Source organism: Setaria viridis, chromosome 9, assembly GCF_005286985.2.
Source record: "Setaria viridis chromosome 9, Setaria_viridis_v4.0, whole genome shotgun sequence".
NCBI classification, from domain to species: Eukaryota; Viridiplantae; Streptophyta; class Magnoliopsida; order Poales; family Poaceae; genus Setaria; species Setaria viridis.
The window spans coordinates 55694953-55705866 of NC_048271.2; the positions used below are offsets into that span (position 1 = coordinate 55694953).

Below are 10914 nucleotides of genomic sequence, written 5' to 3' on the forward strand. Positions count from 1 at the left end.
AAATAAAAAGAGAAAATCGCCACACGCAGACCATGTGATTTTCTCTTTTTTGAGCCTAAAACGAGTAATGACCATATTAGGTGTGACATGCAAATATCGTGGGCCAACATGTACATAATTCTTCTGGGCCTAATGACCAAAAGCCTCCTAGCCCAACTTGGTTAGTTGAGAACACACCGGCCCGTTCAACCAAAATCTTCCCAGACTCCTCTCTTCCTCTGCAGCCGCCGCCGCCGTGTCTACCCTCGACCCTCGAGCTTCCATCCCCGCGAGAGCAAAGCCGCTCCCCTTGCTCCGTCGAAGAAGGGAGAGGAGCAGATGAAAGCGGGAAGGAAGAACCTGCGGCGTGCGTGCGACGAGGGAGCCGCCGTCACGCTCGCCGAGGGCGAGAGCATCATGCAGGTCCTCACGCTGCGGGGCTCCAACGTCATCGAGGTAGGCGCTTGTTGATGCTCCCCCCGGGCTTCCGGCTCTGTACAGATGACTCAGTGCACGTCTGTTTCCTGGCTAGGTGACGGACGGCGAGGGCGTCAAATCCCTGGCCTTGTTCCCGGCCAAGTTCCAGAGGAGCTTCTGGATCAAGAGCGGTGAGTAATCCTAAATTCGCCAGGAGTTGATTAGTTCTCCCGGTTACTACTACTAGTATGAGACCGTGGCTGCTCTGAATACGCAGGGAGTTTCGTGGTTGTCGATGCTAGTGGGAGGGATCAGGCTCTGGAATCAGGGAGCAAGATTGCGTGCGTTGTCTCGCAAGTCCTCTTCCACGAACAAGTTCGGGCTCTGCAGAAGTCTGGTAACTGGTAAGCTTCCTTGTTCGATGATGCTAGGCAATGGTCAAGCACTAACAGCTCTCAGCTCTGGCTTAAGAATTGACACAAAATTTAGGATACATTTGTACTGGAGAGCAGTGATCAGGTTTGGCGCATGAAAGTTAGTTAACAGTTACATATCATAGCTTGTTTTAGCAATGTGCCACAAACGATGGTGCATTTTAAATTCTTAATAGAATATAAACTACATGACTGCCTGCAATATTGGGTGTCGATTTACTTGCCTTGTAAGTTGTGTCACAAGGAAGGGTAACTAAATGCATTTCTTTATATGCACATGATGAATGGTTTCCTTCATGTCAATTAATCAAAATCTACATGAAAGACAAAAGGAAGAATTAATGTGAAATAATTTGCACCCATCGTCAACCCTACTGTTTTGAAGGTGGTGTGTTGAGTCATGGATGATAGGCATATAGGCAACAACAGTGGAAAGTTTCTTCTACCATACTCCATCTAGGTTTAGACAAATAGAAACTTTTTATTGTGACTGAATTGTTTTGATACAGCTGAATTTCATGATGTATTTTGTAACAATGGCACAAAAATAACACTAGGATCCTAAGCTGCTATTTGACCTTAGAAATATCAGCTCGTGGGCTGCACATTTGTATCAGCACTCCTTTTTTTTTTTAGAGAGAGCAACATTTATACCAGCACTGGAGTGCTAGGCACTACTGAATGCTGCCAGCTTGACATCCTCAAATTATTCTTCTGATCAATTCATCTCTTCTTATATCAGGCCAGCTATTTTCAAGTCAACTCCAAATGAAGGTTCACAGGCGGGAACACAAGCACAAACTACCCAGGTTGATGAGGAGCAAGATTCTGATGAAGATGATGATCTGCCACCGCTAGAAGCAAACACGAACAGGAATAGACTATATGAACTGTATTCTGATTCAGACAGTGGTTCTGATTCCTAAACAAGTTTAGATAGTAGCATGCCATTGATGTTGTGATGTCCAGTGTTAGTTTCCAAAACAACTCAGGTTCGGATGACATCCACTTGCACCAAATGCTCATATTCTGCTGGCATTCGTTTTCCTATAAAAAAATTGCCTGCTCTGTCAAGATATTTGTGATGTGAGTGTATGTGAGAATGTTCAAATTCTGCGATGGCATTTTCATTGTCAGGTTGTCAGCTAGTCTGCTAAGAAGGAAGTCGGGGTCTCCCTCGACGTGTTTCGTTTTCACTGAAGCTGTGCCTACTGACGTGGAATTGGCCAATTCAGAGGTCAAATGGTGGAAAAGTAATCCGCTTTGTAATGGCGTGTTTTTCAAGAGTGTCAACATCCAAAGAATTTTCGCTAGCTGTTGTTGCAAGCCTTCTGTGCTCCTGTCTGCTACCTTCTAGATAAGGACCCAGCAAGGCTGCCGATTGATGTACTAGCTAGCGTACTGAAAAATCTAGCACCGTGGTGGCGATCATTCGCTGGAAACTCGGATGTTTGAGGTCAACTTTGAGATATTATCTAACTGCTGAATTACCAACAAAGACGGCATCAAGGAACAAGCTAAACGCAGAAGATGAAGTCTTGGTTGATTGAACATTATCGTCTTGCCAATCGATGTTTGACTAATTCGCAAAAAAAAAATCGATGTTTGACTTTGAGGTAATCTTTTTGATAATTTAGCTTTGATCTCATCGAACCGCTGAACTACCGGAGGAGGACGTGCAACGCAGCAAATTCGTTTGTTCAGGAGCCAGCGACGATTCTTGGAACCAGTCAAGTCACACGGACACGATGGTACACGCAGAAGATGGATAAGAGTCTGTCTTTGTTGATCAACTCGTGAAATCGTTGAGGAACCTGCACCAAATCTTCGAGTTTACACTTAAAACTACAGACAGAACTTAGTCTTACGAGCCTTTGTTGATCAAAGGAAATGTACACTCATAAAGCAAAGTGAAATTCCTGAGAAACCTGTACAGAATCTTTGGTTTTACACTTAAAGCTACAGGCAAAAATTTTCGTCTGGGCGTGACGAGAACCCGTGGCAGGAAGCGGCCGGCGTTCACCAGAAGGCACGCTTCCGGCGGAACCGCCTGGCCGTGGCGAGCAGGCCGACGCCGAGGCAGACGGCCCACACACCCATCTCCATCGCCCACCTCACCGTCTCCACCTCGACGTCCTCCTCCTTTTTCCACGCCACAGCGTCGTCGGAGTCGTCCCCGACCACCTCCCACTCGTCATCGCCGCATGCCCCCCCGCACTGGCATCCCCGTCCGACGTCCGTGGCCTCCTCCGGGATCCCCTCGAGCCTCGTGGCCCCGCACCCGATCCGCCGCCTGGACGTCGCCCTCGCCCTGTCCCGCATCAGCACGCCGCCCTCCGCGAGCACCACCACCTCCGCCACCGCCACCGTCGGCGACGCCGCCGCGGCCCGGCGGCACTCCACGCGCCACCCACCCTCCCCGCTGATTCGGCGGCGCCTGAAGACGCCCTCCGCCGCCATCTCCTTCCCGGCGTAAACCTCGAACCGCGCGCCCTCGGTGGCGGCGACGCGGTCGGCGCTGGCGTACGCGTCCCCGGCGACCTGGCGGAGCGTGACCTCCGCGGGCGCCGCCGGCGGGAGCGCGCGGCCGTTGAGCGCCAGCGCGGCGCCGCCTATCGCCGGGTGGTAGACGAGCGCGAGCTCCGCCGGCGCCGGGGCGGAAGGGGAAGAGGAAGAGGAGAGGCGGAGGTAGAAGGCGCGGATGTCGAGGGTCGGGGACGGGTGGAGGAAGCCCCCGGCGTGGGGGCCGTCCTCCATCGACGTGGCGCGGCACATCGCTAGCTAGCTAATCGGCTGAGGTCGATCGCCTCTGGTGTGATGGATGACTGTGTGTTGCGGAGGAGGGAGGAGTGGTGAGAGCAGGGAGCTTGGTGATAAAGCGCGGCCCGGGAGGCGGGAGGGGGGGAGAAACAAGTCGGGCGGGGTGTCCGGTGGGCGCGCGGGGAGGGTGGGCGCGTGGTTTCCCGCGTGGCGCACGGGGTTTTGTGGCCAAACGGGGTGTAGGAGCACACGGTTTGGGTTTGTGGGCTCACGTGGGAGCGGGCGAGCGGCGCCCTGGGAGCGGGGGCGGCTCGCACGGCTTTGCTTGCGTTGCCTGCTTGGCGTCTTCCGTCTCGTCTCGTCCTTTTCTGCTGGGTTGCCGGGACCGGGAGGGACTGAGGCTGAAACGCCGATGCGCTGTTGCTTGCGACGCGAGCTCGGCAACGCGGCAGCTTGGAGCTGCAGTGCATAGCGACACGGCAGAAGGCCGCCGTATCCAGCCAAATGCTGTTTTCGCCCATTCCAGCCTTAGAAGGTAGCAATGCAATGCATGACCTGATGACTTTCAAGACAACAGACTTGATATAGTATCCGAGACTCGTACAGTGAGTGCAGCAGAGTGACAAAAACCTCAGGACATTACCATCAGAAGTAACTACTGATCAACAGCATAATAAGATCACCCGCTCCACACAAGCGATATGCAGCCAATTCTGCCCTTTTCTGTTGAATTGAATCTGCAAACGTAGCAATAATGTACTCCTGATAGGCTAGGATGCAGCAGGACTCAGCAAAAAGTTGAGCCTCCTTCCAACACAACAGATGATGCATCCGGAGTAAGTACAAGCCATGCTACCACAAATGGAAATCTACTACGACTACAACGAGAGTACGAGCATGGCACCGCACCATCATCTACCTGACCCATCCTCTCGTCTTGTTCCCGCCTGGTTGCTGCCTGGAGAATCGGGAACTAGGGGCCGACACCTTGTGTGTAGCAGCGGCAGCGGCCCTTGACGATGCCGTTGACCTTCCCAGATTCTTCACCTGAGGCTCGGTTGATGTTCTCTTTTGCCTCGACTCACGCTCGCCCGGCAGGCTCCTCTTCCTGCCAACATTCTGACCAGATGCAGGGCCGTTGTTCTCTTGTTCACCACCGATGGATGCGTTCCTTGCATCACCTTTTCTCTTCTTCTCGTTCACCACTGCTTCAGGAGCCTCAGGAAGAGAAGAGTTCTCGCTGAGAGGCTGCTGCTTGTTCAGGGAATTCGAGCTCCTCAGGAGGTGATTTTCCTTCTCGATCATCGCTTCAACCCTAGAAAACGGCAGCAACTTTGCCTCTCCAGGAGTAGCAATGGTGGAGTCCAGTATCATGTTTGGGTTTTGTGCTTTGAGCTTGCTTTCAAGATCTCTTAGCTGAAATATGGAGAGGTCAAGCTCGGCGTTACTTTAACCACGCTCAAATAAATGCAATACTGGGTATAATATATTATAGCAGTTCCGGGAAAGAAGGATACCTTAATCTGAAGCATTGCCTCAGTTCTCTGTGTTTCCAACAGTTCAAGTCCTATTTCCCTTGCCTACATTTTTGGGGGCATAAAAAGGTCAGCTGCCTGTTCTGGAACATGTAGTAGAATTAAAGATAGATAGCACAGCATCTTTAGAGGAGACACCTTTAGTTCAGCAACTGACCGCTGGTGTTCTTGTTCCTTCAACTTGAGCTCCAGCTCTTTGTTCTAAGAAAGGAAAAGGTAAATCAATAAAACAAATCCAAAAATGTTGCCAAATATAATGATGGTTATTGCTAGATTGGTAATAATATTTTTGAAAGAGGGCAGGAGCTTGGTAAAAAAAACAATCATATAGTAGAATCAAAGATAGCACATCGTTCAAGGAGCACCTTTAATTCTGCAACAGATTGCTGGTTTTCTTGTTCCTTCAACCTGAGTTCCAGGTCTTTGATCTGAAAAAATAAACAATAATAATGATTAAACTGATTCATATAGCAGAGCCAAAGATATAAAATGTTTAATCTTTATAGGAGTCACCTTCAACTCCACAACTGATCGGTCATGTTCTTGTTCCTTCAACTTGAGCTCCATCTCTTTGATCTGAGGAAAGGAAAAAAACATATAAAACCAATCAAAGCGTGCTGCTAAACCTCATTGATAACTACTTGTAAATTACCGTTTGCTTGAGAACTGCAACCTCAGATTCTGATTGGTGCGGCTGTCTAAGTTTGCTCTCTAACTCCACGATCTGAAAAGGAGATAAGAATGGGTACACAGAAATTTCAAGTTTCCTAATTAAGTAACTACAACAACAATAACTGTTCATGCTTCTAGCATGTAAACAACAGTAACTACTTCCGTTTGTACCTTCTGCTGAAGAACAGTACACATTTCTTCTTTCTCCTTTAGTTTTCCAGAGAGCTGACGCTGCTGTTTCTCTGATGTCATTTGAGAATGTGCCTTGGAATCTAACTGACCTTCAAGCTCTTTTACCTAATATATGTTTCAACAGGCTGTCAGGTACAAGTCAAAAAACAATAACCAAGAAACACCAGAAGAACCAACTCTTCAAATAATTATATACCTTTTCTTGCAAGTTCTTGCAAAGTTGCTCTTTCCCTTTGGCTTTGGTCTCGAAATTTTGCAAGTTCTCTTCTAGCTTTCTCAAAGAGTCATCCTTAAGTCTGACTTCTTGCTTAGTTCTTTCAAGCTAACATTCATTCAGCAGGAAAAATGTAAATTACATATCATTAAGCCAGCCTCAAGCAGGTTGCTAGCACAGTGTGCAAGTTATCATGAAAGTTAACTTAGGAAAATGCACAGCTGAAACTCACCATCTGTTTGGTCTTTTGAAGTTCAACAGTATCAACTTGCTTCTTTGCTGGTCCCAATTCAATACGCCGAACACGGCTGGCGAAGTTTAATGAACTCAAGGTTTCTGATACATCACTATCGGATGGGCTAATTTGCACAAACATCAATGCTTTAGAGTCTCCTCCTATTATCAGTGTCAAAAGGAACAGAGAAAATTAATCATATGGCTAAGTGGAAAAAATAAATATAGGAAAATGTTACTTTAATCATGGAAATGGTTTTCCTTGAGCAAGCAGATCATCTTACCTAGAGAATCTTGCAGCAAGTGTGTCAACTTGGAATTTCTGACCAGAAAAGGCACAAAAATAGTGAGTGATAAAAACAAATGGGTTACATACTTACACATGCAGTTATATGAATACTGCAAACCTGTAGGGTATATGGCTGCTTTTTGTAGCAAGAGCTGAAATGACGTCACCCAATGCAGAAAGTGATCTGTTAATATTTTGTGCTTCCTTAAGCCGTTCACCTTGCACATCAGTCTTGGCTAAGCGCTCGCTTCCAGCCAAATCTACAAGCCAAAGCTTGCTACTTGTACATTCTCCATTCAGCAGGTTCGTCGCCCTCACCATGATGCATAGCATGCTGAAGCAAAGTTAAAAAGGTGAAAAGAACCATTTTGACAACAAGCAACATCTCAGAAATAATAAAAAAATATATATTATAATAAAAACAGTGACCAACCAGTGTGAGCGACTGCTGTGCTCATTTACATTGTTTGAACCAACAGCCCTTGCATTGCTTCCAGCTTGCAAAACGTGCCAAACCTCATTTATGTTTTTGACTTTGGCCTCCACTAATCCAGGCACATGATGATATCCTTCACTGCTCTGCTTGATCTCCAGCCTAAATGCAAAAGATGAATGTTGAATTAACACAAACTGATACTACTGTAAATGAAAAACAGGACCAACAAATAATTTGTCATACTTTTTAGATGGAGACGTGGAAAGAAGGTCCCTGATCTGTTCGTTGTAAACCTCAAGAACACAAACGGATAAGTCGTATGTGACACTTTCTTTCCTCTCCTCTGCAATCTTGAACAATTCTTCCAGAGTTCTATAATTAACTCCCCTGTTCCTCTCAGTCCCTTCCATGGTAAAGGTCTTTCCTGTTCCTGTCTGTCCATAAGCAAAGATGCACACATTGTAGCCATCTAAGACCGATGTGACCAGCGGAGATGCATCGGCATACACAACATCTGCTCATTAGACAACCAAAGTCATGTAAGGGAAGTTATTTAATGCAACATAACTTAATAGTGCTTAGCAGTTTTGCTTTTCAGCCTAACATGTACAAATACCCAGCTGAATGTGTAGACTAATATGTCTAATTGAAAGGATTACAATTGTAAAAAACTACAGCCTCATTCACACATCAAAGTTATGACTAATATACCTTGATCATCCTTCGGTGTGAACACCCTATCAAACTTGAATGTCTTTTTAGTTGCTCCAGCATTTGCAACCACAATGTCCCCATCATTGGCTCCATCAAAATCCACTACACATTTCTGACCTGATGACACCTCATCTTTGCTTAAGGGTCGGCACCGACAGAAAACCCTGATATTTCCTGAAATAGTAGAGAAAGACAGATAGAATGGGAATATTAAGTCCATTCTTCCAGGTAAATGTTATTGTGTAAACAAATGAACAAATAAAGGATAATAGACACCTTTTGTCTCCTGAACAATATTATGAAGTTTCTTCCTCTTGTCCATCTCTTCATAGTACTTCAGTTTTAAATCTTCACACTGTGCAACTGCAATAATTAAACCATACATTGTTTATTTATAACAGTTGCAAGGCTGCAAAACAATGCCACTTCAGATATTACCTAGGCCCTGAACTGCTTCGACCATCTTGCTCAAATCAGGAATTGCGTTTGTACAATCATGTGCTTCAATAGATAACAGTGTCTGCTCTTGTTTCATGGCCTGAGGATTAAGGAGAGAAAAATTGTTGAAGTTAACTGGTTCCAGTTGCTGCTGCGATAAAGCATGCATTAAATCTTCTTTACCTTAATTTTCCTTTCCAAGTTAGATATGGCAGCAGTCCACAATTTCTTGTCATTTTCGTATTTCTGGGAAACATTTCTTAGTTGGTCACTCTCTCTACCAAGTGCTTGCTCTGTAGGCAAATGGATAAAAATGGTGAGCATATGCAAACAATTAGGATTGAAGATGATTGCTGCAATGGCATAATCCATACCAAGACTCTCCATTTCAGCACCCTTTTGGTGAAGCTCTATTTTAAGTCTGCCAAGTTCCAGATTGGTTGAGTCTACTGAAGACCACGCCATATAACACTCGTTGGACTTCATAGTGCATTGGCTGGTTAGCTCCTCAATCTGTTTCTCGTACTTCGAGATCAATTTACTTGTCCTAGTCTGCATAGTCATAGCTCATGAATAAGGGTCACATCACACATGAAATTGTAACAGTATGTTGAAGTTCTAACCTGGGTGTTTGAGAAATCAATATCTGCTGAACAGTTTTTGCACAAGACATTCCCATCTGTAACTGAGTTTGCTGCCACAAGTGTAAGACAAAGTTTATCTCTCTGAAAATAAGTAAATTGAATAAAATCAGTTCCTTACCTGTTAAAAGTGGTGCTTTCCGAATGCAAATCCCACAAACCATGGGGCTTCCTCTTACTCCTCTGAAATTGACCATAATAGCACCATTCATCTCAACAGTAACCCTAATATCACGCACTTGAAGGGGCCTATTTCCGCCAACCACAGCATAAACATCAAATTGAGACAATATCTGTGAATTGAAAAGTGATTTTCTTAGCTGAACCTGAACAGAAACCAAGAGGGACAATTATGAGCGTTTACAAGTTAGTCTATTTGCCTTTTCATCTTGCACAAGGACATCAAATGTACTGATTCCTTTTGGCCCAAAGGTGTAGAGTATCTCCGCAAAATGCAGATCTAGGAAATAGTCTCCAGGGGCAAGACCATCAAACTTGTAGCTGAAACTGCCATAGCGTGCTGAGTGGTAAATAGAGGGACAATCACCACCTTCAATTATGCTTTCATTCGTTTCTATCACATCCCCTCCTTCAAAGAATGAATCACCGGTAACCTTTACATCGGAGTCACAGCCATCAATTGCACCGCCACCAGCATTAATGAACAGAACAGAGCCATCTGTTTTGTGACAGGCAGCAGATGAGAGTAAGAGGGGCTCTGTAGAGTTACCAAAATATAATGAAGTGAAAGTCTCTCAAATACTTTTATTTTAACATTGAGAATTTTGATATCAGGAACAATCACTTGTAGCCTGTGTATGTATGGTAGATTATTCAGAAACAACTATGAAAAAAATTAATAATTCATCACCCAATTAGGCCATTGAAACCCAACAAGCTTGTAACATAATTGCAATATGATGAGATCATATATTCAATAGTGCAAACCAGTCAACCGCAAGCCATAACGATATCCTAGCTTCAGTTACAATGTGAATCTCATTACTGTTCTTTATTTAGTTTGTGGGGATAAAAGATCAGGTAAGCACACCGATCCACTGAGAGTTCCTATGTTGGAAGATGGTATAACAAACCGCAAAATAATTTCTTGATGTAAAGGCAATGCTCACCAGTTTCTTATCAAGGAAACAGTGTTTCATCAAGCCTAATCTAAAACATGAGCATAAGAATGTTGGGTGCATGACAGTCCCACCACTACAAAGGATTTTTCTTCCTGTATGTAGGAGGATCTTGGTATGTTCCCTCTGCAGCACAACACCCCAGGAGCTTCTAATTGGAAAAAATAAAATCAGCGCATGTGACAGTACTTCTCAATCTGCGAATCTGAATAGATCTAGCTTCTAAATTGTCGGGGGGGAAGGAACCAATTTGGGGAGGGGTGCGGTGCCTAGGGTTTGTTCCCCTCGACCCCCAACAAGTACCAATTCAAGATCTCTACTCTGACCGACCCCCGCACAAGGAAGCCTCCGAGCTCCAAGAACCGAGGATAACTAACTAGGACGATCCGATTCGAATTAACCGAACAACAATGAACCCTAAGAGCAAGGTATAGGAACACCACCTGAGCGGCAGTCGCCCTGCCTCAGGCCGGACGTGACGACGCGCGGGCCGGACACGAGAATCATGGACTCCGCCACCTCCTGCGGAGAAGGAGCCGGCGCCGGGGCCGGGGCAGCCTCCTCGTCGCGGCTGGGGCTGGCGCAAGCCGCCGGCGGCTTCTCCCCGTCGACGGCCCACGAGAAGTCCATGGGGTCGCCGCCGCTGGGGCACCGCGCCTCCGCGCCTTCCATTGGATCCAAGAGAGCTTCGGCGAGCTAGAGAGAGGGGAGGCGTGAGGTGGATTCGGGGGAGATGTGCTTGCTGGATGGATTTGGGGGGGGAGATGATTTGGGAATGGTTTGGGGTTTGGCTGTGCTCCTGCCTGCCCCGCGATTGGAA

At 46.2% G+C, this 10914-nt stretch overlaps 3 protein-coding genes across 4 annotated transcripts; 1 reads left to right on the plus strand and 2 right to left on the minus strand.

Annotated features, from left to right (window-relative positions):
- Positions 1-186: 186 nt before the first annotated feature.
- LOC117838026 (uncharacterized) lies at positions 187-1904 on the plus strand. The gene is made up of 4 exons (XM_034717890.2): positions 187-435; positions 512-587; positions 674-800; positions 1573-1904. Exons 1-4 carry the CDS (start codon positions 319-321, stop codon positions 1754-1756), a joined length of 504 nt encoding a protein of 167 aa, XP_034573781.1. The 5' UTR covers positions 187-318; the 3' UTR covers positions 1757-1904.
- Positions 1905-2595: 691 nt separating this feature from the next.
- Positions 2596-3791, minus strand: LOC117838024 (uncharacterized). Its single transcript, XM_034717888.2, has one exon. It carries the CDS (start codon positions 3603-3605, stop codon positions 2850-2852), a length of 756 nt encoding a protein of 251 aa, XP_034573779.1. The 5' UTR covers positions 3606-3791; the 3' UTR covers positions 2596-2849.
- A 501-nt stretch (positions 3792-4292) lies between these two features.
- LOC117838023 (kinesin-like protein KIN-14E) lies at positions 4293-10914 on the minus strand. 2 transcript variants are annotated; one of them, XM_072290665.1, is made up of 22 exons: positions 10538-10914; positions 9336-9634; positions 9077-9248; positions 8938-9008; positions 8689-8866; positions 8498-8607; positions 8315-8414; positions 8153-8239; positions 7874-8050; positions 7406-7676; positions 7160-7321; positions 6845-7060; positions 6722-6759; positions 6436-6596; positions 6186-6311; positions 5969-6094; positions 5778-5849; positions 5639-5701; positions 5491-5553; positions 5264-5326; positions 5108-5170; positions 4293-5006 (listed from the first exon to the last, which is right to left on the minus strand). In XM_072290665.1, exons 1-22 carry the CDS (start codon positions 10764-10766, stop codon positions 4506-4508), a joined length of 3348 nt encoding a protein of 1115 aa, XP_072146766.1. In that variant the 5' UTR covers positions 10767-10914; the 3' UTR covers positions 4293-4505. The 2 variants fall into 2 exon arrangements, with proteins under 2 accessions (XP_072146766.1, XP_034573778.1); XM_034717887.2 differs by having other exon boundaries at positions 6436-6599; positions 10538-10913.